General features: G+C 58.1%; 9 protein-coding genes and 2 non-coding genes across 11 annotated transcripts; 4 read left to right on the top strand and 7 right to left on the bottom strand.

The window, feature by feature from the left end:
- Positions 1 to 6: 6 nt before the first annotated feature.
- PHSY_001625 (potential histone binding protein) lies at positions 7 to 1386 on the bottom strand (the record flags this gene model as incomplete). Its single annotated transcript, XM_012332253.1, has 1 exon — positions 7 to 1386. The coding sequence occupies one exon, from the start codon at positions 1384 to 1386 to the stop codon at positions 7 to 9; it is 1380 nt and encodes a 459-aa protein (XP_012187643.1).
- Positions 1387 to 1727: 341 nt separating this feature from the next.
- Positions 1728 to 3527, bottom strand: PHSY_001624 (hypothetical protein; the record flags this gene model as incomplete). Its single annotated transcript, XM_012332252.1, has 1 exon — positions 1728 to 3527. One exon carries the CDS (start codon positions 3525 to 3527, stop codon positions 1728 to 1730), a length of 1800 nt encoding a protein of 599 aa, XP_012187642.1.
- Positions 3528 to 5226: 1699 nt separating this feature from the next.
- Positions 5227 to 7269, top strand: PHSY_001623 (hypothetical protein; the record flags this gene model as incomplete). Its single annotated transcript, XM_012332251.1, has 1 exon — positions 5227 to 7269. The coding sequence occupies one exon, from the start codon at positions 5227 to 5229 to the stop codon at positions 7267 to 7269; it is 2043 nt and encodes a 680-aa protein (XP_012187641.1).
- Positions 7270 to 7429: 160 nt separating this feature from the next.
- Positions 7430 to 11950, bottom strand: PHSY_001622 (UDP-glucose:sterol glucosyltransferase; the record flags this gene model as incomplete). Its single annotated transcript, XM_012332250.1, has 1 exon — positions 7430 to 11950. One exon carries the CDS (start codon positions 11948 to 11950, stop codon positions 7430 to 7432), a length of 4521 nt encoding a protein of 1506 aa, XP_012187640.1.
- Positions 11951 to 12492: 542 nt separating this feature from the next.
- Positions 12493 to 12753, bottom strand: PHSY_001621 (hypothetical protein; the record flags this gene model as incomplete). Its single annotated transcript, XM_012332249.1, has 1 exon — positions 12493 to 12753. One exon carries the CDS (start codon positions 12751 to 12753, stop codon positions 12493 to 12495), a length of 261 nt encoding a protein of 86 aa, XP_012187639.1.
- A 279-nt stretch (positions 12754 to 13032) lies between these two features.
- Positions 13033 to 13132, top strand: PHSY_007588. The gene has a single exon. It is a non-coding gene; the product is annotated as a tRNA-Asp (tRNA).
- Positions 13133 to 13322: 190 nt separating this feature from the next.
- Positions 13323 to 15470, bottom strand: PHSY_001620 (hypothetical protein; the record flags this gene model as incomplete). The annotated part of the gene is made up of 1 exon (XM_012332248.1): positions 13323 to 15470. The coding sequence occupies one exon, from the start codon at positions 15468 to 15470 to the stop codon at positions 13323 to 13325; it is 2148 nt and encodes a 715-aa protein (XP_012187638.1).
- A 376-nt stretch (positions 15471 to 15846) lies between these two features.
- PHSY_001619 (potential RNAseP/MRP complex component) lies at positions 15847 to 16671 on the top strand (the record flags this gene model as incomplete). Its single annotated transcript, XM_012332247.1, has 1 exon — positions 15847 to 16671. The coding sequence occupies one exon, from the start codon at positions 15847 to 15849 to the stop codon at positions 16669 to 16671; it is 825 nt and encodes a 274-aa protein (XP_012187637.1).
- A 232-nt stretch (positions 16672 to 16903) lies between these two features.
- PHSY_007587 lies at positions 16904 to 17003 on the bottom strand. Its single transcript has one exon. It is a non-coding gene; the product is annotated as a tRNA-Asp (tRNA).
- A 198-nt stretch (positions 17004 to 17201) lies between these two features.
- Positions 17202 to 24179, bottom strand: PHSY_001618 (hypothetical protein; the record flags this gene model as incomplete). The annotated part of the gene is made up of 1 exon (XM_012332246.1): positions 17202 to 24179. One exon carries the CDS (start codon positions 24177 to 24179, stop codon positions 17202 to 17204), a length of 6978 nt encoding a protein of 2325 aa, XP_012187636.1.
- Positions 24180 to 25892: 1713 nt separating this feature from the next.
- On the top strand, positions 25893 to 26951 carry PHSY_001617 (glycoside hydrolase; the record flags this gene model as incomplete). The annotated part of the gene is made up of 2 exons (XM_012332245.1): positions 25893 to 26027; positions 26184 to 26951. 2 exons carry the CDS (start codon positions 25893 to 25895, stop codon positions 26949 to 26951), a joined length of 903 nt encoding a protein of 300 aa, XP_012187635.1.
- Positions 26952 to 27481: the final 530 nt, after the last annotated feature.

The following is a 27481-nucleotide window of genomic DNA, read 5'->3' as shown; positions in this document are numbered from 1 at the left end:
AGAACATCAAGCTTCGGTCTTGGCCTTCTTGGCCTCTGTCTCTCCATTCTGCCCCGCCGCGGATGCATCGCCCGCGTCGTCCGCCTCGGGCTTCTTCTTCCTCTTGACCATAGAGCTGAGGTTGTTCACTGGAGCATCCGCCGCCGCAGCACCCTTGGCACCACCTGTGAAAGGGTTGACTTCGCCGCCGCCCTCGGCTTGCGCACCGAGGAAGGCGTCCTTGATCGCCTGCTGCAGCGCATCCTTGGTCGACATTCCCGCTGCTGCAGCTGCCGCATCCGCGGGCAAGCCCAGCACGCCGGTCAGATCGGGTTGGCCGTTGAGCTGTGCCTGTCCGTCCTCGGTTTCGTACTCTTCGAGTTTGGTGTCGAGTTCCTTCTTGAGCTGCTGCACGTCAGCGAGCTCCTTTTCGAGTGCAGCTTGGTCGTGCAGGTCTGCGAGGTCGTCCTTCTCCTTCTCGGTGCCTGTGTCTGCGGAGGAGCTCGTCGTCGAGGTGGTGGCGCTGTCGATACGTGCTTGGATCGCTGCGATACGGGCGGCCAACACATCGGATGCAGCTTGAACGTGCGCCTTGGCACCTCTGCGTTGTTCAACTTCGGGGTGGAATTCGAGTGCAAGACCGAGCCGCAGATGCGCATCCGCCAAGCGACGCGAATGCGGGTTGAGGAGCGGGCGCAAGGTGTCGAGACTGGACTGGTAGTCTGCCGATGCCTGTGTAAAGTTCTCGGATTCCAAACCGACGTCGCCGAGCAGGTTCATGACTTCGGCGAGTTCGGCCTGGATGCGTGTTTTGCCCCACTCTTGACCCTCCAGCGTAGTGAGCTTTTGGGATTCCGAATCGAGAGCGCGCCTGTAGATAACTCTGGCGAGGTCGAGCACGGAGAAAGCTGTTTGAAGGTCGTCTTCGTCGTCGCCTTCTGCTGCACCTGCGCCGGGAGCGCCTTCCTCTTCGTCGTCGTCACCGTCGTCTTCGGCGTCTCCGGTGAAGCTAAATCTGGGATCGCTCTTGACCGCATTTGCGGATGATGACGACCCAGACGCTTTGGAGGACGATCCCGAAGCTGCGGGGGCGGCAGGTGCGGCAGCGGCGGGAAGTGGGGCTGACCCGCCTCCACCACCAAGCGCGCCAGAGTTGATGATGAAGTTCTCGAGCACGCTCTGGCCGTAGAGCTGCAGCAGCGGTGCTAGTTCGTCGGCATCTTCTGCGTACTCCGTGGACAGAGCATCGAGGGCGAGCGCCAATTTGTCCGAAGCTGCGACGTACTCCTTGAGTGCAAAGTGACGCTTTGCTTCGTCGATGAGCTGGCGAGCTGAAGCGCCATCCGCAGCTTCGGCAGATGCCTCGACGTCGGGCTGGGGGTTGGATGGCTGTTCGTTCAGAGCCATTTTGATGATATATGCGAATGAGATTGGTGGAGGGGAAAGAAGAAGGTGAACAAAGCGCAGCAGCAAAAGTGTTGGTCTCGCGGCGGTTTGGCGGCGAACTGGAATTTCTGCGCTTCTGCGTTTTGAGTGCTCTTTACGCGCTGTCTCTGCTCAAAAGCTCCAGGCATGCGGGCTCAGACTCACACGCGTCGCGTCCTGCTGCCAAGGTTTGCAACTGTCCATTTTCGCCTTCTGTACGATTTAACTTCAGTCAGACTGACGCACAAAGATTCGTTTCCTTCTGTTCCATTTCTACAAATGCGATGCCGTAACAGAGAGCTATTCAAGATGGCAAGCATCGACTACACCACCTTGTACGAGACAACCAGCTCGGGTACGGCGTCTTTGGGCAGGCCGCCGAGTGCAAAGGTGAGGTTGTAATAGTAAAAGCCGTTGATGTTCTTCGAGCTGTCGTACGTCAGCGATCGGTTCACTGCGCCCGAGGCGACATTTCCGCTGAATGACAATTCCATACCTGGAAGCGTGCCATTAGTACTGTTGGACGACACCAAAAAGTCGCTGGGCAGGTTGTTGAGTGGGCTGGTGCCGAACATGAGCGTCATCTGAGTTGGCGCTGTGTAGTTGGCTGCGAAGGCTCGAGAGGGCGGGAAGCGGATGGTGAGGTTGGAAGATGAAGCGCTTGCCGAAATGGTTTGGGTGGTTGGATAGAGCGAGAGCCAAGAAGCCTTGGGTTGAGCGTAGTTGAGCGAGTGGGTGTCTGGCGTCTTCCACAGCATGACAGCCGGCGTAAAGGCCGTAGGGTTCTTGGCAGGACCACCGATGACTGCTTCGTCGATCTCTGTGCCACCCACCGAGACGTTGTCGCCGATCCATGCCGTGTAATTGCGGGGTCCGTACTGTTTGACGTCGGCATCGAAAGGCGGTGACCATGCGTTTGACTTGATCAAACGACCGACCTTGCCGACCGAGCTGCAGGGCTTCAAGTACTCGCGCGACTTTTGCGAGACGTATTGGTCGTGAAACTTGCTGGTGATGGCCATCAGCGGCGCAAACGCGGCATCCGACACGTGAGGAGAGCCAGAGAGCTTCCACGGCTCGGCCCAATTCTTTGCGGATCCATCGTCCAAACCCGCTGTGTAGAAGCCGAGCAAGTTGACGTAGTCCGACAAGCCGAACCCGTACGTACGATCCCACGAGCCACCCAGACTGTTGAGCTGCGGCTGCCAAAGTTGGGCGGTCTTGGCCCAGACCTTGGAGATGGTGTCACCAGCCCGCTTGGCCATGGTGGTGTTGGATGGAAGGTAGCCACCCAGACTGAGCGCCCAGAGAGCCACACCCGTGTAGGTCGCCGAATTGAACTCGCTGAGTGTGTCATACATATCGAAGAGCGAGTAGAATTCGCCAGCGTAACGTTCGGCGTACATGGTCATGTTGGCGTCGTTCTTGAGATGTCCGTAGTACGACATGGCCATGCAGCGCATCAGCCAGGGATTCGAGTAAGCTGGAGTCAAGTTGTCATCGTCGATCCCGAACACGCGGTAGGTGTCGCCACCGACAGCTCGATATCCCGATTCGATGACAGCGTTCTTGGTGTCGTGGTCCATGAGGTGGCCAAAGTCCTCGATGGCAAGCATGAAGGCGGTAGCAACAAAGAGATTCGAGTTGGCATCGTACGAACCGTAGATCTTGGGCTTGTTGAGCTTTCCTGGCGCGGGTTGGTTCGGATCGAGGAAGGCACCGTACCAAATGTCGGATGCATTCTTCCATTGGGCAGCGATCGCATTGTGGAAGAGCTGCTTGGCCAGAGCAGCGTCGCCAGGACCGTTGCGGGCTAGGAGGGAGATAGCGTAGTAGGCCGTGTAGCGCGAAGAACCAAAGATGAAAGGAGGCTGGAAGTTGGAATCGAGCATGGACAGCGTCGTCGAGAAGACATGACGTTGACCTGGCGACAGGCTGGAGAGAAAGTCGGTGCCGTTGTTGAGGGCGTTGGACCGCGAAGAAAGCAACTGATCGATCGCACCAGGGGCATTGTCGGTAGTGATGGCCGAGGGATATGCTCGAACAGTAGGCAGCAGCCCGGCTGTGGCGCCCAGTGTAGCAGCAGCGACGAGCTTGGCTGTGAGAGCTAACAAGTTGACCATCGTGTTTCCTGTTGATATCTTTTTTTTTGTTGACAAGAGTTGCCAGGATGATGAGGGAATGTCGGGATCGAGCATCTCACTTGTCACGTTTGCCCTTAAGTATCCTCAAGAGCCGCTTCGTAGCAAGGGCCATCGGAGCTGGCGGTGGCCTCTGTGCTCACCTGCATCTTGCCGACGTATCCGTCGCATAGGTGTATGCATCGCGTGCACATGCAGTCAAGGAAGAATCTTGTTCCATGAGGGTCGGCGAACATGGACCGACGTCGGCTTTGTGTCAGGTCGAGGACAAAGCTTGAAAGCACTTAGAAGGAAAGGTGGCAGGGGAGAGCCGAGTTGACCGACATTGAGATAAGCGAGGTAGTGATTGCACAAGCGACGTGATCTTGCTGCACGAACGGACCGACGCGGAAACTGAGCGGTCGGTGTGAGTACTTTGCTATCTGTTTTTGTCATGCTGTCTGAGATAGGGTTTTGCGCTCTTGGACGGGAGAGGATCGTCCGAAGAAAGTCCGCTCAAGAAGACCGCAAACAGGTTCATCAGGTGAATCACATCGGACAAGGTCAGAGTGCGGGGAAGAAACGGTGACCGGTCAATAGCAGCCTAAATCGGAGTGGGGAAAAAGATGGTGGGCGTGGGGGGAGCGAGCGTGCGACGAATCAATGTCAAATCTCGCACAACTGTTCAACTACCGTGGTAGTGATGGCACAATAGACTTGGCACCAAAGAGGCCTGTGTCTCCCCAAGAGGCAGCTTGGATCGCTCGCAGCAAGCTGAACTTCTCCAGTGGGTATCAGTGTGAGCATTCAGCCGAGGCGAAGGGGGCGATTCGCTCGTGGTCATGTGCACGAGTGGCAGCGATGGTCCTCCGGCATGATCTCCAACGGCTCAAGCGGCATGATTTCAAGCGGCGACGATCAGAATGTTGGGCGTGTGCGCTCGCTATCGGACCCTGATAAGCTAGCCATGGATACATGATCGGACCGAACGTCGGACGGTGATGGACGCGTGTGTAACGGTCGAACAGGCAAGATGGACGAGCACGTCAAGCTTCCAGCACAGGTTTCTTCACCCGGCCGAATTAAAAGATAGCAAAAGAGGTGACGGATCAGCCGCCATTAGAAGCCGGCAATTTGGGACCCAACGCGCTGCTACGGCTAAAATCCGGCAACGGTCTGCACAGTGCGATCTGAAATTGGCGTTCAGCAGCAGCAGCAGCAGCACACGGTCCCATCTTAGCCGGCTTCTTTCTCTCGCTTTCTCGCTTGGTGGCGCCCTGAAAGCGCAGCAGTTGGCCAGCCAGCTCAGCTTTCTCCACTCGAGGCTCTCGATTCTCTCTCCCCGCAAATCACATTTCGCATTCACGCAACCAATCAACCGCGCTCTCACCGTGCCTTGACCAACCCTCCACCGCCACGCTGGATCTTGATCCACAACCACCACTCACACTTACTCGCAGCAAACTCGTCATTGAACGCTATCGGATCGATCGCCGCTTCAGCACTTCGACTTACAGCTGAATATTCAAGGGCGAATCGCCGCTAGGACATCAACATGGCGTTCCAATCCATGCTCAATGGAGCCGAATGCTCCACCTCGAACAATGGTCTTGCTCAGATGCTCAAGCACACACAGCAGGACCGTTCAATCCAGCATGGTGATCGCACCTTTGCAGGCCAGCCTCAAGCAGCGCCCGCTGGCATGCGTCAGCAGCATCAAGCCGGCCCCAACTCGGATGCAGACGCCTTCTTCCGCCAACAGCAGGCAGCTTCCATGCCTCGAGGCGCGGCTTCTTCCGCATTCGACCTGCAAGCTATGCGAAACGAGCTCAGCAGCGCCGTTCCACCCTTCCAGCCTCACAACGCCGGCGCTGCTTGGGCATCTCAAATGCCTCGCAATGGCACTCCCTCCAACGCAGACATGGAAGCCGCCTTCGCTAGACGAGGCGCACCTGCCAGGTCCATGCAGCCCTCCGCAGGCTCGTCCGCATGGGCTCAGCAGTTTGGCTCATCGCAGCACCACCAGCCAGCATCCATGCGCCAGATGCCCGGTGGAGACGCTTCCGGCTCGGGCGACTCGGCCGCTTATGCATCTCGTCCAACCATGGGCTCGTACGGCGGCATGGGAATGGGAATGGGCGGCATGGGTATGGGCATGGGAATGATGGGAGCAATGGGCTCCATGCAGCAACAGCAGCAGTATCCACCTCAGCAGTCACAGTCTTCTCAGTCTCGCTTCACCGAGCTCGACGATGCCAAGTGGGAGGAGCAGTTCAAGAAGCTCGATGCAGAGCAAGCAGAGTCCGAATCCAAAGGCAAGGGGAAAGCAAAGGACGCAGAAGCCGATCTTCTCCCCTCGGAGGCCGAGCAAGCCGAATCCATCCGTCGCGAGCTCGACGCCATTGAGCAAGAACTCTCTGCCGACGGTCAGGAAGCCAACTCGCGCTTTGAGGACCTCTGGCGATCCATGAACTCCCGCAACGGCATTCCACCCTCTTCTGCAGACGCCGAACTCGCCAAATGGGAGGAAGAGCTCATGAAGTCCCGGGTCGACGACGACGACGAGCAATTTGGCTACGCCCATCCTTCCGGCGGACTCGGTGGTGGCAGGCACGGTCTCGACGAGATGGGCGCGCTCGACGGTACCGAAGATGCTCTCTTGGATGGCTTCGGCGTCGTCGGCCCGGACGGATATCCTCGTCTTGGCCAGTATCGAAGGAGCGAGCAGAATCCATTCCAGACGCATCCGGACCCTCTTTCGGAAGGCTTGCGTCTCCTCTCGAGCGGCGGAAATCTTTCGGACGCCGCCCTTCTCTTCGAAGCCGCAACACAGCGCGAAACGCAGGGTGGCACTGGAGGCGAAGTCGAGCGAGGTGAGGTGGATCGATCGCGTCGCGAGCGTTCCGAGGCATGGCGCAGGCTGGGCGAGTGTCAGGCGATGAACGAAAAGGAAGCTCAGGCCATCCGCGCCCTCGAGGAAGCCATCAAGATCGACGAGAACAACCTTGAGGCATACATGTCGCTCGCCATCTCCTACACCAATGAGGGCTACGACACTGCAGCGCACCAGACGCTCGAGCGCTACATCTCGCGCGCATACCCCAACATCACGGCTGCCCCGCCTCCCGCCTCAATCTCCGGCTCCAAGGATCCGATCGAGGGCACAGAGGGCAATCCGTGGGCGAGTCTCAATCGCGTCACCGATATGTTCCTGCAAGCTGCTCGACAGGGCAACAGCGCTGGTCAGATCGATCCTGAGGTGCAGGTGGGTCTCGGAGTGCTCTTCTACACCCAGTCGGCCTACGAACAGGCTCAGGATTGCTTTAACACGGCTCTCAGTGCACGACCCAACGACTTTTTGCTCTGGAACCGTCTGGGTGCAACGCTTGCCAACGGTGGCAAACCCGAAGAAGCCATCGCTGCCTACCACAAAGCCTTGGAGCTGCGACCGACCTTTACGCGTGCCATCTACAACCTCTCCGTCTCGTGCCTCAACCTGGGAGCGCACCACGAAGCAGCCGAGCATCTGTTGGCAGCGCTGAGTCTGCAGCAGACGCATACGCTACCCGATGTGCCCGAGGGCGAGCAGCCAGCACCGACACCGTTGGCAGAGGCCGGCGAGAGTCACAACCTGTGGTCGACGTTGAGGAGGATCTTTTTGGTGATGGATCGGATGGATCTGGCGCAGAAGGCGCATGTGGGGAGCTCGTTGGAGGCGTTCCGCGGTGAAGGGTTTGAGTTTTGAATGTCAGTATACGGATGGGAGGGATGGCGAACAGTGGTTCTCATGCGGTGTTGGGTCGCAGCGTTGGGCTGTAATTGGGCAAAACGTGTATGCATTATAGATTCCAGCAGTTCCTGTGCAAGACATTTTGAAACGAAGCATTCTCTTCCCCCGGGAAATTCTAGGTGTGCTGCTCTTCCTTGCGGCCTGTTTGGCTCTGCTGTTCCTTCTGCAGCTTTTCGCGCTCGAGCCGTTCGAGCAGCAGTTTTCTCCGGCGGATGTCTTCGGCTTTGGCGTTCTTGTAGCCCTTGAGGCGGTGCATTTTCTGTTCGTCGGTTTCGTCCTCTGGGGCGAGGCGGCCGGGAGGGGTGGTGTTGGATCTCTCGGGGTGGGCGGGTTCGCCGTCGGCGGTGGTGTCGGCGGTGGAGGTGTGGAAGGCGATCATCTCCTTTAAGCTGGAGGACATGGAGGAGGGGAGTGGGTTGAGGGTGGAGAGGGAGGGGAGGGAGGGGAGGAGGGTGCGATTGCCGCTGCTGGGGCTGCTGGGGCTGGTGGGGCTGGAGGGGGAGTTGAGTTCGTCGGCGGGCGATTCGAAGATCGTGCTGGATCGGTGGATGTCCCCACTCTTCTCCGAGGAAGAGGTGGAAACGGGTGGTAGGGTGGCCGAGCGCTTGGTCTGACCGTGCTTTTCCTTGACCTCGGACCCGCTTGCGCTGTTTTGTCGACTGTGCGTGCCGAATCTCGACAAGGGATTGGTCCTGTAGGACGAGTCGGTGGAGTCGTGTGTGGCTTCCCTCTCCAGCCTCCTCTGCGTCCTTCTGTTGGCGAGCGGGATGTTTTTGTACAGAAACTCGATCGCCGTCGCCACGCCGTTCTCCGATCGGATCTTCTCCCCTACACCTTGTGCCTTTTCCACCATGACTCGATCCGACGCTGCACTCTTCAACGCATCACAAAGATCGCTCACACTGAGACCGTTAACCCTCGCTCCAGCTCCCAGCTTGGCCACCCTGTTGGCCCAGAAGAACTGGTCGCCAAAGAAGGGTTTGATCAGCGTCACCAATCCGGCACGAAGCGATGCACCCGTCGTACCCGCTCCTCCGTGATGCATCGCAATGTCGATCTGGGGGAACAGCCAGTCGTGGGGCACCGAGTCGACGACAAACACGTCGTCTGGGATCGTGATCTCCGGCTCGTGCTCTTCCTCCGTAGCCGTGTCCTCGCTCTCGGTGTGAGAGCTCGTCGAATCTTTGTGCTGCAAGTGCGGTTTTGCATCATGCTGCTTATGCTGCTGCTTCTTCTTTTTCCTCTTGGATCCACCACGTCCACTCCAACCTTTCGCCACGATCGCCCTCACATCCGCCTCGTGTACCGCCTTCATGATATTCGCCGAGACCTCCTCCGCATTCTCAATTGTGATCGACCCGAATCCGATGTAGGCGATCTTCTTGCCATCCTTCCTGGCCCTCTCCAAGAAATCTTGCATCTCCTTGGGCGGCTTCCAATTCGACTCTGGGTTGTCCAAAAACCAGTACCCGGAGATCTTGACCCTGTCACCCCAATCGTTTGGCATGGGAACCACCGCCGGCGAAAAGTTGTAGATGAATGGCACCGAGTCTGCATCCATCTTGGACATATCCGTCGCTCCGATGCCCACCATGTGCTTCCTCCAACGATTGATCTGACCACTCGTGGCGACCCACATGACCTGGTCAAACAGCGTGTACGACGAAGAATTGTAGCTCGGGCCCATCTCGATCGATGGAACGCTGAACGCCTGCGGGTACGCCGACGTTTTTGTCCACGGCATGGTGAAAGCGCGGAAGTACGGGATGCCGAGGCCTTCGGCAACGTGGATGCCAGCCATGGTGGAAGGGCTCTCGATGAGGAGGTCTGCACCCTGGCATTCCTCCCAGCATTCTCGCAGCAGCTCGTCGAGCCAAACACGGAATTTGCCAATGCTCTCTTTGAAAAAGGCGGGCGAAAAGATCCGATGCTCCACACTGAGCTTCATTAGAGCCGCAGGGTCGCCACCTACACCGCGATACTCGATGCCATGCCCTTCGACCCATCCGCGGTATTCAGGATGCGAGACGATCACCGGTGTATGACCATGCTCCTTGAGCGCCTTGCACAGCGCAATGTACGGCTGCACGTCACCGCGCGAGCCAATTGTGAGGCAGTAGATGCGCATGGGCGAAATACGAATCGCGTCGCGCATGGCGTCGCGATCCATGTTGACCACCTTTGGCAACAGGGCGAGCACATCTGGTTCGAACACGGGCACTTCGGCGGCAGCATCGTGCAAGAGTGTTTCCGCGGGGCCCTTCTTGCTGGGCGTGGTCTGAACTCCGTCGGCAGACTTGGCACCGCTCTCGAGAGCTTGACCGTCGGCATTGTTCTTGCTCTCCTTGCTCTGCTTCTGCTTGGCATCGATGAAGCTCTGGAGCTTGTGGAGCGTCATGTCTCGGTTCTCTTTGGAGGTGAAGTCGAAGTGCATGTCTGCATGCGCCCTGATGTGTACCACGAGACCAAAGTGATGCCAGAGCATGGAGCGATACGTGTCGACACCTTGCAGGTCGTTGAGAGGCACTTTGATCTTGAGATCACGTCCGACAGCCCTGCGCCAGAAGAGCAAATAGTCGAGGCCGATGGCGATGGTTCCGTGCGTGTGTAGGGTTCGAACCAGCTCCGCCTTGACGAGATGGAGCTCGTCGGCGCGAGTTGGGAGGCCAAAGGCATGGCAAAATTTGTCTGCGAGCGAGCTTTTCTGATCGTCGTGCGAGGTGCTGCTGTCGGCAGCTCCCTCTTCGACGTCCGCCTCGCCTTGAAGATCGAGGAGCGGGGACGGCAACGCTTGAAGCATCTCTTTGTATCCCAGGTTGTGCTGTACGGACCTGGAGGCTTTGAGAGCTTCTCGAAGAAGGTCGATGAATGCGGCGCGATTGTGAGTGACGCCAAAGGCGACCTGAGTGACGTGGCACTTGAATCCTGGGTTTTTGGGGCAAGTGAGGAAAGAATTGCCGCTGGACCAGCTACGACCGATGTGATGACCGTCTGCACGTTCGCGATGCTCTTGTTCTATTTGAGCTATCTCGGAGTCGGTGACGGCGCCAACGAGGACGTCGACGTGGAGGATTCTGGCGACGTGCATAAAGTCGGCGGCGTCTGTGCCGACGATGCGTTCGAGAGGGATGCTGATGCGAACCTTTTCGGCAGTGTTGCGGGCGTGAAAGGCGGCGGCTTCGAGCTCCTTGCGCCAGTCGAGCGCGGCCTCCTGGGTCTTGAACTCGACAGAGCTGTACTTGAGACCTTCGACGAAGCGGATAACGTTGGGTTGGGCCCAGTCGACGGGGAGAATAGCATAGAGATTGGAGAGACGCGCAGAGAGAAGAGGTTTGTAGAGCTTATTGCTGGCAGAGTATGCGTTGAACGAGTCCTTGCGCAGCTCCATCCACACGCGGCGCTTTGGTCTCAGCTTGCCTGGTCTGTGGATGACAGCGGGGCCGGACTTGAGGATGGGGTTGTCGACATTGGGATCGGAAGGCGCGCGAACGGCGGAAGAGTCTTTGCCGGTAGCAAGTCCGGCTTGATGGTGCTCGACGGCGTTGTCGTTGTTGGACGCGGCATCGGGAATGTAAGCGAGGAAGCATACACGACGATTTGTCAGGAAGAGGCTGCCCTTGATGAGAACCGTCTTCATGAGGACGCCGTTGTGATCTACAATGAGCTTTTCGGGCTCGTTGGGCTGCGAGACAGAGGGACACTCGCCAAACTCTTCGATGATGGCCTTCATCTTGTCCTCTGCCGAGATCTCGACGGGTGCACGCGTGCGAATGCTGTCGCCAGGTCGCACACCTTCCATGGAGCCGGAGCGACGGTGCTCAGCACTGGAATTGGCGTTATCGAGCTTGGCTACATGCTCCTGGATCTTGGCAGGATCGGGACCAGTGTCTGAGTCGCGAAGCGTCTTTGCATCGTCGTCATCGTTCTCGATATGCTGGTCACTCTTGTCGTGCAAGGTGTGCTCCTCGTCGTCGCCGTCGTCCTCGTCTTGGTCGTCGCTGTCATCTTCTTCATCGTCGGACAGATGCTGCAGGGTCTCTAAGCGAGCGTCGTTGAGGAGCTCAGCAGCTCCAAGATTGTTTTGACTGGTGAGATGATCGTTGTTTCCGACGGAATAGGGGCTCCTCATCTCTTGAGCTGTGGGAGGAGCATTGACGCCGATGGTGGATCGGATCTTGGCGTCGACCTTTTTGAGCGTCCTGCCTAGCTTTGAACGCGCGCGTGACGACTCGTAACGGTCGGATGTCTCGGCCTCGTTGCGTGATTTCTTCCAGGCAGCAGCGTCATCGGAGGAGTTGGCATCGACGGCAGCGACGTCAGATTTCTGAGCCTGAGAATCTAAGGGCACAGCGACGTCGTTGTCGTGGCGATCTTCGGACCTGGACTGAGAGTCCTTGTGCGACATGAGGGCGGCACCATTGAGAAAGCCGGCGAGGCCGTTGCCGCCTTGAGGTTGGGAACTTTGGGGCGACAGTGGTTCTTCCTGTGCAGATGAAGCGGCATGGCTGGAATGTTGCTGCTCTAGGGGATCGGCGTGCTCGCTCTCGCTGGTCTTGACAGCCTCGAGCGTGGTGCCGAAGCTATCGTGGATGTCGTTGACGCTGGCGCGCGAGCCAAAGAGAGGGCGAAGGCCCATCTTGCGGGGTTGAGGTGAGCCCTGACGGCGACGACCAAGGTTGTGATGCTACCTCGCAACCCAGCAAGGCAGTGACGGCTGTGAAGGGCAAGTCGTGATGGCAATGAAAAGGAGAGAAGCGATTGTGCAATGTAGGACGGGGGATGTTAAGAGGAAAGCAAAGCAGTGAGTGCTACACTCGATAAGTGAAAGGCTAAGTTTGTTCACATGCAGCCAATATGCGCTTTGATCCAACCGAGCATTGGATCCGTGCATGCACCTCGTCTCGTGCCTCCAACCCGACTTGACTTGGGCCGCGGAGATGAGTGGAGGGACGAGCAGCAAAAAAGGCCTTTTCCAACCGGAAGCGTTGAATTTCCACTGCAAAAAACGGCGTAGCCGAATTGGTCTGGTCGGTCGGTCGGTCGGAATTCAAGAGGTAACGATCCTCCTCCACGGTAATGCAGCACTCCTCCAAATTTTGATGACGACAACTTGACTGCGCCTTCTGGCACACACGATAGGGGTAAGTAGGTGGCCCCAGTCATACAGTAGCTTCAGAACTACGCGGATGGGCTGCATCGAAACACAATGAAAACACAATGCCAGCTCGAGACTGCGATGTCATCGTCTCGGTGAGATGTGTCGGATAAGCTGATCCGGATGCCACCCCGAAATTCGAGATTGGGCGACGCACGGTCTGTTGCCTCTCTCTCTCTCTGTTTCTGAGTTAGGCTCGTGGCTGTAGTCATGCGCTTGCCATGTGTAAGCAGCTTCTTCCGCTTTTCATCGTCATCAAACAGAATGGTGAGCACTGCTGACATCGCTCCCCTCCAATTATGACACCGTTACACCCTTTGCTGCCACGTCTGCACCGGTCAACGTACCGCCGCACGGACGATGGAGGCCGCCGGACTCGCGGTCCGCCTTATCGCCTCTCCTCAGAGCTAGGCTCGTCTGACTTATACCAAGCATCTGGTCCCTCTGCGGAACAAGGTGTGCCGTCGCGATCTTTGCACAAGTTACAGTGACAGATAGAAGCTGATCTAAACATGTCTATATGCGCTACATATCGCAACACTGGAACAGCGGAATATATCGCGTCCGAATTAGTTTAGTGGCTATGACGGCGCCTTGTCATTCAGTTGACGCTTCTCCGCGCAGAAATCGGCGCAGACCCGGGTTCAATTCCCGGATTCGGAGATGATTCTTCCTTTTTTTTTCCCTCGTGGCCTCCCCGCCTGGCATTGCACTTACTGCGGACAGTCAGGTAGCTTACAAGTAGGCTCGTCTCAAAAGCTGCCAAGTCGAACAAAGCTAATGCTTGCTATTGTGATCCATTGTCTATGAGTGAATGAGATGGTGAAGCTCGAGTAGAATGCTGATGTCGGCTTCAGCCAAGCTGTTGCCAAGCGAGGAGGTCCATCTCCTGATCTTCCGGTTCCAAATGCAACGGAATGCCATTGTCGTCGAGCAGCAAGGCGAAGCCCGGTCGCGCGTCGTCGCCCGCTGCGCCATCGCCTTGCCCCCTCCTTGCACCTCCATGCCCCTGTTCCCCCTCCTGCTGCTGCTGCTGATGTTGCGGAGCCTGGTCTCCTAGCAAACCATCGAACAGTCGATGGTAGCACTCGTACCCGGGCGTGTTGAAGTGCTGGTACGGGTTCTGCGACGAGATCGGCTTGCCGCACAGGTAGCAGTAGTGCGTCTGGCACGATTTGCACGTCATGTGGTTGCATCCGTACGACTTTTCGATGGCGATCCCGCATGTCGGACAAGGCGTCGTGTAATCCGACAGCCACTGCTGCGTCTGCTGCTCTTCTTCGTACTTGCGAACCATGGTCTCGAGCGTTTTGCGTCCGAACTTTTGCTCCATCAGCGCACGATCGTGCGATGATTCGGCCAGGGAGAGGTAGCGTCGGATCAACTCGGATTGGAACGAGACGGGGCACGAGGTGGGACCGTGCCAGGAACGAGAACACCAGGCACAGAATGCAAAGCCGCAGGAGAGACATTCTCGGAACCGCTCCCAGTGACCCGAATTCTCGTCGGAAGACAGGCGCACCACGGGAGCTTGGCAGCCGGACCGAGGACAGTAGGACACCGACGGGTCCGCCTCCATCTTGGCCTTGACTGTGAGCTCGTCCAGCCGTTTCAAGCGAGCGGTGCCAAGGATTGCTTCCAGTTCCGACCGGGTCACGAGACCGACGACCGCCTTGTCCTCTCCATCTGCAACGTCGATCTGACCATTGGAAACAGCTGCGCCATTCGACTTGGACTTGGTTTTGGCGGAGGCGATCATATTTCCTTCCTGATCGACAAGATTGTCCTTTTCGCGTTGACTCCACAGGGTGACGCAATCCGGATCGGGACACCGCTTTGCTTGACGATGGAAACCGTCGTCTACCAAGCTCGTAAGATATCCCGCCAGGCATTCGGAGCAGAAGACGTGTCCGCAGCCGGTCAACCTGGTGCAAGCTTTTCCCTTGCGTGTTTCAAGACAGATGGCGCAGTCGAACGAGGCGGCGTCGAACGTAGTACGGCTGCAGAGTCGTGAGTGCGCTACAAGCTGAGCCGCCAGCAGCGGCTGTGCTTCTGGGGAAGAGAGACTCTCTTCGAAACGCAGACTCGCTTGCGTCGTGTCGGAAGCTGATTCTGCGAGTCGCAAGAATGGTGGAGGATCAATTGCAAGGGGCTGCTCTTCCAGCAACGCTATCCAGAGGTTTTCGGTAAGATAAGTGGCCCACGTGTATAGCACTTCCATACCGCCGAGCTCTTGATACTGCTGGTCGAGTCTCTGCAGCAGCCATGCGAGAGAGGCGTCGTGCGAATCTGGTCTTGTTTGCAACCATGGCGCTAGGAGACTTTCGACCACAGGTGGCTTCTCAGCTGGGTACGTCGGAGGAAGTTTGACCCGCAATGATATCGGTGGTAGATGTCTCAGAGGCGGTAGATGCTGGGTCGATCGAAGCCGGGCGGCGGCGGACTCGTCGTGTGTCGCGTTATCGTGTGTGCTATCCGAACGAAGGGAGAGGCCGTCGAGCGTTCGTGCAACCTCTTCTGCTGATGCTACTCCTGTCTGCAGCTGTACTACCGGTACAAACTTGACGGATTTGCCCGGAGAGAAGGCGTTGGCAGTGGCATCGAGATGCCCAGACTTTGTGCTTTGCTTTCTGCTGCGGCGACGCCCGTTGTTTGGGTGGGCGGAGGGTGCTGCCCTTTCTTTCTGCACGACTGACGGATGATATGACGCAACCGAGCTTTCGAGCGGCAACTTGGAGCTAGATGCTGTTGCTGAGCATGCGTCGGTGTCGTGTGCGAAAGTCTCTACTGTGATGTGCGTTGGCCTTGGCAGCGTGACAGGGAGGTAGAGTTCCAGAATCGGATCCGGCGTGTTGGATATGAGCTTGACTCTAGGCTCTGCAGGACGATGGACTGCGTTCTCGGCGTCGCCGTCTTCGGTAGCGGCAAAGATGGATTCGAGCGCTACGATCTCGTCGTCCTGCCTCTGGCGGCATTCTTCGAGCAACGCTTGCGACTGCATGTCCAGCGATGCGGGAGATGCTATGAGAGTGTAGGAGCGCTCGAGCGCCTCGCCATATGCAGCTGCATTTGTATCAGTGTGTCGCGTAGTGATTCGTCGATACTGGAAGAAGCGTGGTAAGTAGCAGTGTTGGACCACCAACAAGGTCGCCCGCCACTCGAGAAGAAATGCATGTTAGCGTGGCTGAGCTCACTTCTGCAAGGTCACATCCAATTTTGGTTGCCGAGCAGGCAGCAAGGTAGGTGGAGGTGAATTCTCGCATCGCTTCTTCTTTGTGCGGCAAGCAAGAAAAAAAGGGTCCAATCTCTTGTTCTTATTCAAGCTTTCCTTCTATCATCGTCACATCAACGTTGACTTCGATCTAGATTCAGTCGGGATGGTCCGATTCAAGACGCGCTGGCTGCTTCTCGCCATCGACGACAAACCACTAGCTACGGCATCGCCCTTTCCACTGGCCACAGACGACGCCTCGGTCCACGTCTCCACCTCAGCAACCACCCTCTCTGCTGCTCAAAAGTCATCTCCCACTTCCAACGGCGCTGCATCGACCTTGACACCGCAGCTCATCACGCGACTACTGCGTGCATCGCTCGTGTACAACTTCGGAGATGTTGCTTCGGGTGCATTCGGCGGTGTGTTGACCTGCAAGTACTACAGCACCCATACGGGGACCGCCATCGTGAGATGCTCGCGCGACGCTGCCAGGCTGGTCTGGGCAAGCGCCACGATGATCTCGAGTCCAGTAGAGATGTCCTCCGATGACAGTGGAAGCGGTTCGAGCGCAAAGGTGCCGAGTTTGAGGATCAGAGTCGTTCACTGTGGTGGAACCATCAAAAAGGTGCAGAACAAAGCCATCGAGTTGGACAGGAGGCTCATCATGCGTCTCAGAGCCAAGCAACACAGACGCGCAACAGCTCTCACCTCGGCAGAAAGTGTGGTGTCGACCAAACAGGCGCCGCAAGAGAAGCCTCCCCTTGCAGTTCAGATCGCCCCAGCCGACGACGACGATGACGAAGACCTGGGTGAAGCGCTCCAGCCTGCCGTTCCCAACACACAAGCGACGGAAGCATCGATCACTACGACACCACAAGTGGGTCCACAGAGCCAGAGTCAGTCAAATTCCAAAGCGGCTACCCTCGATCCAGAGACCCAAGCTCTGCTGCACCAGTCGCGCAAACAGATCAGCTCCATCTCCCACTAGCACGCCGATCGATTCTCGCACCGCGCGTCACTACCTTTCACCCGTCACACCACTTGTCCTGCCCAACTTGCACGCAATATATACCCAGTCTCCCAGCACATTCAACACGGCCATTCAGCTGCCCAAACATGTCTTGACTTCAGCCCCCAGTTCCTGAGTTGCTTGTTTCACTACCAAACAGTGTCCCTTACGTTGAGGTTCAAAAAGAAAAATAAAAAAGTTATGAGATATTCTCCGAATCCGGGAATTGAACCCGGGTCTGCGCCGATTTCTGCGCGGAGAAGCGTCAACTGAATGACAAGGCGCCGTCATAGCCACTAAACTAATTCGGACACTTTCACGCCAGCTACCCGAAGCTTTGCCGACATATACACACAACGCTTTCTGTCTAATAGCAATGCTTTCAAAGGCGAGTAATGATCACAATTTTGTTTGGAGCATGCAACGGAATGATGTTCGGTATCAGTCATATCATTTTTGTTCTTGTCTCGGATGTTGTGGTAATACATGGTGTGTATGTGCGTGCTTGCCTACTGCTCAGTCTCGGTGAAGAAGCTGGCGAGACGTCTACCTGCCATCTGCAGGAAGCTCTGCCTTTCCCTTGCGTTCGCGACCAGGTTCGGTGGAAGCGACAGGTATCCGATCTTGTCCTCCACCACCGGCAGCAGCGACTCTGCCAGACCGTGCATCAGACTGTTCCAGTCAAAGTGAGATCCTCCACCAGCCCCAGCCAGCGCCGCGGGCGAGGATCTCGCGCCCATCGTACCCAGCGCCGAAGCTCGGTCGGAATGCAGCATTCGGAAGAACTCGATGTGACGGATGAGCAGCACCAGGATCAGCTCCACCGCATCGAGTTTCGACGTCGATGAGGCACGCAGCGTCGCTTTGCGCGACGACAGCTGGCGGAGCGCGACGGAGCGTCGCTGTGCAGCGGAGAGCTCGTTGGCGGTGGTTTCGCCGAGCGCATCGCGTGCGATCTCGTCCAGTTCGTCCTGACGCACCGAATCGACGTTCTCGAGCAGCGCCTCGATGTTCTCCAGCCCTTGAAGCTCCTTGGCCACCGAGTCCGTGTATTCGTCCAGCGCCGCCACCAGCCCGCCAATGCTCGGCACCGTCGACGACGCAGCAGAGGCACGCTGCGAACGCAAGAACCCAGCGCGAGAAGAGTCGCCATCGCCGCCGTCGTCGCCTGCTCCGTACGGCGTGCGCGATCGCTCGCGACCAGCCGCCAACGACGGGATCAACACCGGGCGCACTCTCGCCGTATTGCTGCCTCGTGCGTCGCTAGCTGCCTCAAGGTACGACAGCAACGTCATCTGCAGCCGCACCACCATCGAACCCACCTTGGCATCGAACGCGTTCTCCTCCTCCACACCCGTGCTGCCGTTGCCGTTGCCGTGGGCCGCTTCGCTCGAAGCTCGCAGCGCACGCAGAGAGGTGGTGGGCACGCGGCTTTCCTCACGCTCCGCCTCGTTGTAGGGTACGATGCGCGATCGCCAGGAAGTCGTGTTGAGGTAGGCGGCTGCGAAGGCGATGATGGCGTTGTGGAAAGGCGCCAGAGGGCTCGGCGCCTGCTGTGCGTCGTCGTCGAGCGTCGGCATGATCAGCACAAAGATGGCGACCACGAGATGAGCTTGACCGAGCTGCGCGAATGAGCAGAACTCTTGCAGCGGTGCGCGGAGCACCGTCAGCAGTGCATCGCGGTGAGCGGTCAGAAGGGCCAACGCGTGTCGAGGGGCGGCAGATGCCGAGGTGGAGGCGGCTCCCTTCGAGATGCCAATGGCACCTGAACCGGCTGCTCCTGCCGACGTACTGGCGAGGATGCTGGTCGTCAGCTGGAGCACGGGTGTCAGCAACGCATTGTATCGTTCCGTCGCTGCAGGGAGGAAGCTGTCCAGGTCGACAAACTCCTGATCCTGGTCCGGTCGCGCTGCCAGGTAGTCGGACTGCGCGAGCACGTCAAATACCTTGGCGTTGAGCAGTCGCTCGGCGCCGTCGCGTGTCTGAGCCATGCGGTTGAAGAACGCAAGGCGCGCCTCGTACACGTACAGCGCGTTCAAGCTGGCAGGGTCGGGACGAAGCGTCTCCTGCAAGGCCAAGTCCGAATCGCGCAGGGCCGTGACAAAGCTCTTGATGTAGCCTTTGCGGTCCAGCAAGTCCAAACACCGCGAGCCGCCGCGACGGTACGAGGCTGCGGAAGAAGACGGAGCATCGAGCGCACACAGCTTGTCGAGCAGCGTAAAGGCGATGGTCTTAGACAGATCGCTTGCATCAAGCGCATCGCGCCCGAGAACATCCATCAGGCGTTCGCCATGAGAAAGCAGCAAGGTGCGAGTCCGCGCCTCGAGGCTGCTCGTCTGTGCACGACCGCCAAAGATGTTGGTCGTCGTCGTGGAAACACCGCCCACCGACATGCTTTCGTCGAGCCCGGTGGCCACGATGGAAGCGCCATCGTTGAGCCCTGCTTCGACGCCAGAATCACCGTTCCCAGACTTGACCAGCTGCAGGAAGTTGATCAGGGCCGAGTAGAGATTGCCGCGAGCCAGCGTTGTCGTCTCGAGTCTGAGTACCGAGTCGATGAGGGCGCGCAGCGTCGTTAGCAGTCGATCCGTCGGCAGGGCGTCGACACTTTCAACGTCGAGCGCTCCCGAAGTCAACTCGACGCGATGTTGTCGCAGCGAAGTCAGCAGCGAGAGCACCGCGCCAGCGACGAGGTCGGCAGACGGCACGTCAAGAGCACCAGCGTCTGTCGAGGGTGTCGAGATGCGCGGCAGAAGCTCCGAGAGACAGTCGAACATGAGGCTGGATCGGACCTCGGTGCGCAGCAGGCCTGCAGCCCGCGCCAACACCATGTCGAGAGTGTGTCGCCATGCCCGCAGCACACGCCGTCTCGAGAACGCGACCGCCTTTTTGGCATTCTGAGCCGACGCCCACTGCAGCACGAAGGCGGCCTGCTCCAGGAAGGGATTTGCCTGACCTGCGTCGCGCAGATTGCCCTTTTGCTGGAGTAGCGTCTTTTCTCGGACAAGGATGGCAAGCACTGCGCCCAGATCGAAAAGTCGGGGACCGACGGCAGCGTCAGGCCTTCTGGCAAGATCGAGCTGCTCGGGAGAGATCACGGTGATATTCTGGCCGAGGGCCTCGCGATCGTCGTACCACTCAAAGTCGAGGCTCTGTAGAATCTCCAGGAAAGGGACCCCACCGAAGGTGCGGACTTCGGCTCCACCGGCGCCGAGGCGGAAATCGCGTTCTGTGCCGAGCAGCAGGTCGTCCTCGTCGATGCTGTCCTCCGCATCGAGGCCGTTGCCTCCGCCGATGGTGGCGTTGGATCCGAACAGGGCGGCTACGACGCGTGCTGCTCGCGACTGCATGCCGGCATTGAGGAGCGAATGCAGTTCGAGCGCAGTGAGCTCGAGCAGAGACGCACGCATGCGCAAGGAAGCGGTGACACGGTCGACCGTTGTCTCGATAGCCTGACCATCGGCGAACTGAACCAAGCCTAGTGCGGCCGAGCTTGCGGTCAGTGTTCCACGCTCAGCCGGCACCAGGGAAAGGCTGCGCAGCTGCTGAACGACGTAGTCCTCCTTGGTACGCAGGTAGCGAAGCGTTGCTGCGCTCGTGAAAGGATGGGTGCAAAGACGCAGAATGAGCGAGAAGCATTTGTCTGCAAAGCCAGGCGAACGCTCGGCGAGGCTGAGGAAGGAGGCGCCATCGCTGTCCGACTCTGGACGCAGGAGAGCAAGGATGGCATGGATGGCGCTTGGAGCTGCCGTCTGCGCGTCGGGATCGATGATAACCTGCTCTTCGGGGCGAGCCGCGCGCAAGTCGTAGCCGAGCAGAAGATGAGCGACGTTGGGTGCGGGCTGATTGAGATCGGTGCCGGCCAGGAGAAGGTTTATGATAGCGATCTGGATGGCCTCCACAGCGTCGCCAGATGCAAGTGCGGCGAGGCCTTCAAGTCTGCCGCTGGAAGCCTGCAGATCTGCGTCCTCGTCCTCATCGAGCTGAGGTCCTCCAGCGAGAGCGTTCAAAGTCTCGATCGTCTTGACGCTGCCAGCGTCGCCGGAAGACTCGGCTTCCAATCGAGCAACGTATCCTGCCTTGACGCGACCGGCTTCGTCACTCATTTCGAGCAAGCCGACGAGGCGGTTCATTTTACGACGGTAGCCCATCTCGCCGAAACGGTCGACAGCGCTGAAGGCGGCGGTGCGAGCGATAAGTCCCAGCAGGCGGACCGACAACAACGCTACGTCGTCGCGAACGCAGTTGATCAGCAGTGCGATCTGAACCACGGATTCGTGGGCGTGCAGCAGCTGAACGTCGAAAGTGCTGTACGATCCGGAGTTACCGACGCGTGTCGAGACGTCGAAGGGAAGCTGTACACCGTTGAGCGTGGTGTCGACCAGCGTGGGGATGAGCACCTGCACAAAGAGGTCTTGGTAGCGCAGCACGCGGTCGAGTATGCTAAGGACGTGTCGGACGGATGAACCGTAGAAGAAGGTACTTGCACGGTTCTGGTTGATGGCCTCGAAAGCAGCGAGGCCAGAGCCTGGGACGAGTATACCGAGCATCTCACCGACCAATTTGGATCCGGTGAGGATGCGACGCATCAGGAAGAAACCGGGATGCGACGCAAGCTGGGTGAGCAACGCCGGGTCGGAGACCGCGTCGGCTTGATCGTTGTTGCGGAGAAGAGCTGCCAGGTCGTAGGAGCGCAAGGAGCGGTCGACAAAGTCGAGGCACGAAGCCACGACACGCCACTGCTCGGCAGGCTCGACATAGTCACGCGTACGTGCTTTGAGCAGAACATGGTCGATGACAAAGTCGACGTAAGGTTCGACCGATCGAGGCTGTCTGCGCTGCTGCTGTTGATACGCTGGCTGTGTTTGGCCCTGGATCTGCTGCTGCGCGTGCTGATCGTACGGAACAATGGCGCTGAAGGGGTTGGCGTTGACAGCCGAGGTGGAGGCGGCGTCTGCCAGCGCATTGGAGCCAGCTGCAAGCGTCGACGTAGGAAGCTGGACGAGCGCCTTGAGGAAGTTGACGAAGCTGGTCGATCCGGGGAAGGTGCGCAGGGGCACTTCGAAGTTTTCGAGCTCGTAGAGGACGCCTTTGGAAGCTAGCGGCTGGAACGCAGGGCCAAAGGAAGCGGATGCAGAGTTGCCACCGTTGAGGCGCGACTTTGCGGCAGCATCATCCGAAGGGATCAAGCCGCACTCATCGAATCGGTCCCACAGCTGCGATGCAATCGCTGAGAAGCGGGATTGGGCGGCAGGATTGCTGGTTGAGTGGTGCAGGAAGGCCGAAAGGGCGTCAAGAATGCTCGCCTTGAGCTCGACCGGGATGGGGCAGGTGAGGAGTGTGAAGAGCTTGTCGAGCGCATTGTACGACGAGTTTTGGAGCAATGCGTCGCGAGCGGGATGCGAAAAGTAGACAACGTTGCGGAAGAGTCGAATAAAACCGACCAGGAGCGTCTCTTCGTTCTTTGGCATAGCCAACGCCTGGTAGCTGGATGCGTGGAAAGATGACGAGTTGACGGCCTGATGAAAAGTGTCGATGTAGTAGCTGATCCACTCGAAGAGGCGGCTCCACGAGACGAGACGGGCTTCACCGGCAGCTCCGGCTTGAGTGCTCTCCTGGTCGAGCAGCGCATATGCTTGGCTGGCGCTTTGAGGGCCCGACGACATGGCAGCTAGCATGTTGAGCAGAGCTCGTTGGTGTCCAGGTTCGCGGACATCGATGGCCCAGGCGAGGAAGCGCGTTGTACGGCTGTCAGGACCTACCCAGAAGGGCAGGCCGGCTTCTGGCCTGCCTCGGCAAAGCAACGCGATGAGGTCGAAGAGCGCCTCGATGTCGTATCTGCGCTCTGGAGGTACGGATGAGCTGCCTCGTGCACTGACGCCGCGGGAGAGGGCAAAGGCAGCATCCTCTTCGGAACGCTGAATGCGTCGCAGCATGGGCAGCATGACCGAGGTGGTGCCGACGGCGAGGTTGTGAATCTGCTGTACGACGTACTCGCGGAACTCGGCGTCCACCTCGTCTTCCCAAGGGTTGTTGTCGACGACGTCGCCTGCGGCAGCATCAGCTTCGGCGGCGACTGCATCCTCTTCCTCGCCAAAGAGAGCGTCGATGGTCCTTTGACGGAAAGCAAGGACGCGAACGACGAGGAAGATGAAGGCGCCGCCAGCGGGACCATCGGAACCGGTTGCCGCCCTGAGATCTTTCGAGAGCGACGAGCCGGTGATGGACTGGAGTACGAGGTCCTGGATGTGTTCTTCGGAGATGGACAGCTGGTTGCGATAGGTAGGATTGCGTGAGAAAGCCTCGACCAAGAAGATGGACCATTGGAGCGCAACGACGCTGTTGAGCTCACCGAGAGCCCACTTCTTGCGCGTGATTTCAGCGTGGGTGGATGTGATGAAGGACTCGTCGTCGAGGACGTCTTCGACTGTGTTGCGGAGAATGCCTCGACTTGCGCGGTCCGCCATGGCAGCTCGCGCCTCTGGAGTAGCATCGATGGCGCCCAGAAGCGCAGTGAGGACGTAAATGGTCATCTCGTCGTACGTCTCTGCCGAGACGGCGGCGAGCCAGCGCAGGACGGCCGAAATGTTGGAGGGCGTGAAGAGGGACGAGATGGAGAGGAGGTAGAGCAGGTGGCCGAGCTCGCGTCGTTCTTCGCGCAGCCATCCGAGGCGGTCGAGTTGGATGTCATCGCTGAGCCTGCCAGTATTGGATGTTGATGTGGATGTCTGCTGTGCGGCGGTCTGGCTGCTGCTGCCGAGGCCAAAGAAGTTGGAGGTCTGTGTCTGGATGCCCTGGTTGGCAACAGCCGAGCTGGGCGATTCGAGCGATGCTTTGACGCGTGCAGCCGACTGTTTGGCACTGTCGATCTCTGCGAGGATTCTCTCTGGAAGGGTGAGCTTGCGTGTCGAGGCTGAGGCAGAGGCAGTGGAGGTGTCTACGCTGACGAGAGACTCGACGAGTTGCTCCATCTTGAGACCCATGCGTTGAGCCTCGGGATCATCGTCAAAGGGCATGGTGAGTGCGTTACGAAGCAGCTCCTTGAGGCATGCGAGGAGCGCAAGCCGTTCGCGGTGATAGAGGATGCAGGCGACCTCGACAGCGGGTCGTCCCCATTTCGCGCGACCAGCGAGACCTTGCTGGAGCAAGGAAGCGGCGTAGTGCTCCGAGACGGCCAGTTGGCGGGCGAGCAAGAGCGACTGCTGGGCAAAATCTGGATTGAGACTCTGTGTGTTGCCGCTGATGGTGATTTTGCCGGATTCGATCTCTTTGCGTTCGAGGTCGGATGGTGGACGGACCTTGCCGAGGTCGGCGAGGTCGGCACGATTGCGATCGATGGTGACGAACCAGTCATTGGAGCGCGAGAGTCGTACTGGGTTGGATGCAGCCTCGTTGATGAGTCGATGTAGGCGCTCGAAGCGGGCGGGCTCGAAGACGGCGATGCCGCCTGCTCCACTCGAGGTGGAGGCAGAAGGAAGGGCAGGCATTGCGAGGTCGGTCTAGGGGGCCCTTGGTCGAGCAACGAGTGCGTGCCCGGCTTGTAGAGCTGCTCCACTGAGGACGCCCGGCGGCTATGCGGTGCGAAGAAGAAGAAGCTCAAAAGAGCATGCCAGAGGAGGGCGCCGCGGATGGCTTTGCTGCGGGATGTGCGAGGGAGACGGGCACGGTATGCGGCGCAGGTACAATATGCTGATGATTGATGGATGCGGTCGCAGTGCTGACGGCTGACCCAGTCGCGAGATGGTGGAGAGGGAAGAGACGAGGTTCGACGATGCGGCAAGAGTGACACAAAGAGCGAGAAGATGCATCGAAGAGTGCACAAAATTGAAAGGTGATCCCAGCGTTTTCTCTCTTCTCTCCCTTCCAGACGCGAGGAAGAAAGCGCCAAATTCACAGGACTGCAGCTCAGCAAAACCAAACAGCAACACGACTCGGTCTGTCTTCTGTCTTGAATCGTGATCGATCTGGAGTTCGGATCGGCTGTCCTTGCTGTCCCCGATTTCATCAGTGATTTTCCTGGTCTTTTTCGACCCTTTTTTCCCCTCAACATTGTTCATTTTATTTCACAAACAGAAAGAACGAACGACAGCTCCATCCCAGCTTCTTGGAGGGAACTGTCGATCGACCTTCGAGTCGGTCTTCAATGTGTACACGACATGATTCGCCGGCAAAGAGCTTTTCGTACAGTACGCCTCAAATTCCACATTCATCAAGCCTCAACCGAGGTTGCACCCTGAACAATACTTGATGCATGGCACAAAGACTGTCTCCTTGTCAGGCTCGAGATCGACTCTACTTGAACGAACTGCGCAACCGGCCCCTGCGTTGTCAGACTTTGACAATCGCACTGCAACTCGTTCGCCCACAGTGGGCGCTCGACCCACCACACACCGACTGACTGACAATGAAGCGAAGCTATTTACGCTACAAAGCATCGCTCACCACGCCTCATACGTCGGCTCGTCTTCCGATGGTAGTCTCAGTCGGCATTGCTCACCTCAAGAGCACAGCGACCGAGGAATGGACTGCGCAAAAACAGCAATTATTTTCTTCAGCCGAAAAAGCACTTGTTTCTGGCCTGCGAAAATGGTGTTCCATGCTGATTGAATTTGCACTCCGCCCTCGTTTGACAGTTCGACTAGACCTCGCTTGCTGGCTAGCGTTTCCATAACTTAGATCCTGGCTGCAAAGCTAACTTAGCGTCGGAATTCTGTCCCACGTTGCTTCCGAATTGCTTGCAAGCGTACAAAAGGTGACGGGCAGCCAGCTGACCGCACCGCCGGTCTTTCCACGTTGCCGCCCGCATCGCCTCTTGATGAAGTCGTACATCACCGTTGCACTTGCACGACCGCTAATTGGCACACTTTTGGCTGGCCCGGCGACCTCGACGACCGCGGTATAAAGCGTATTGTTCGCCACAATGCCTCCTTGCCCTTGGACACTTTCCATACTCCTTACACCTTTCTCTTCTTTGCTGTGCTTCTGACTGACCTCGCTGTGCGAGCCGAGCACCAGACCCCGGTCGCTTCGAAAACCCTTCCGTTCTGTCACAATCTCTTGAACCCTGGCGTGGCTAGCTCGAAGCTTGCTCGCCTTTTTAATACACCCTCCTTCGCTCGTTCCTTTGATAGGCAACGGACGACCCCACAGTTCTCGATTCGCCTCTGCACTCCTTCTTCTTTCTTCACTCCTTCCTAAGCATGTTCCCCTCTGTCGATATGATCCGCTCCATTCGAAAGGCGAGCGTCCTCATCGCTGTGATCGCAGCGAGCGCCGCTTTCTTCGCACCCTCGGTAGAGTCCACCGACGCTACCATGTACTGGGATTGCTGCAAGGTGAGTGCGAAACACGATGGCCTCGAACATACCGGCATCGTCGCGGCAACATCTCTTTCGGGGACATCCAGCTTTGCCTCGGCCAAGCTCCTTTTCGCATGACACCAGAAAAGAGGTTGCTGACCACATTGCCTCTCATTCTTTGTATGACCACAGCCTAGCGGTTCATGGCCCGGCAAGGCACCCGTGTACAACACCGTCGCCACGTGCTACAAGGACGGCAAGACCGTCGTCACCGGCGCTCACCTCAACGACGGTGGCTCCTCTGGCTGCGGTGGAGGTAACGAGTTCCAGTGCAGCTGTCAGCAGCCCTGGACCGATGCTGTCAACCCCACTCTCGGCTATGCTTTCACCGCCAAGACGAGCAGTAACGAGGCCGACGACGAATGTGCTTGCTTCGTGCAGAATTTTGCACAGACCTCCAACTCGAAGCCCGGCAAGGTCAGCACGCTCTTCTACCAGGTCATCAACGACGGAGGTGATGTTACCAGCGATGGTCTTGACATTCTGGTCCCGGGAATGGGTGTCGGCTACATGACGCAAGGCTGCCCTGCCCAGTGGGGCAACACGTCTGGTTGGGGCAAGCAGTACGGTGGACTCGATCAGAACCGTCAGGGCTGCTTCAACCTGCCTAAGGACCTCCAGCGTGGCTGCCTGTGGCGAATGGACGAGTGGGGTAACTCGGTCACTTTCTCGGGCACGGCACAGCGTGTCAGGTGCTCAAAGGCTCACATCGACCGCACTGGTTGCCAGAGGAAGGACGAACCCGCCAACTCGTACCAGGGCAAGTGGGACACCTCGCACAACGGTCCTGCTCCCAACGGATACGTGCCCAACTCGTCCGTCTGCGGCATTCCCAAGTCGTACTCCAGGCGAGCCCTTCGTCCCGACCGCAGAAGTGACCCGGAGACTCGCGATGCTTGATTGCACTCGCATCTGTTTGATCACTTCCGCACAACCATCTACCACGTCCTCCCTCTCAATGTTATCATCCGATCTCTGTGATGCAGTCACTGCCCAATTCGTTTCAACCTGCCTTTCTTTGAATGGATTTGAGGAGTCATTTGTGATGTTGGCCAAGAATGGTGACCTTGACTTTCTCTCGCACGGGCATTGCTTTTCGTTGACGTCGACTGCGTCAGGCCGACCGTCGAGTGAGTGGTCACTCTGGCATTGTGAGCTTACAGTACAAATGATCAGTGGTGCGACATATGAATTGTTCGGTGATCAATGACGCCTCTTGCACAGATGAATTGTGATCGTTGAGTCTCAAGCGTAGCAATGCAAAGTTGGTGGTGACCTCCTCAATCCGATTTTCGGCCTGCAGGGATGATCAGCGTTCTGACACGGCATCAATTTTCGGCGATGGCGTGCATGAAGCCCCCCTTTGCATTGTGCCCCCACACCGCTCGACTTTGACTCGTGCACACCGCAGCGGAGGGTTTCTGGAGGGT

This window comes from Pseudozyma hubeiensis (assembly GCF_000403515.1).
Source record: "Pseudozyma hubeiensis SY62 DNA, scaffold: PHS19, whole genome shotgun sequence".
Lineage (NCBI taxonomy): Eukaryota > Fungi > Basidiomycota > Ustilaginomycetes > Ustilaginales > Ustilaginaceae > Pseudozyma > Pseudozyma hubeiensis.
Note: the sequence above shows the minus strand (reverse complement) of the source record. Positions and strands in the feature narration are given on the sequence as shown.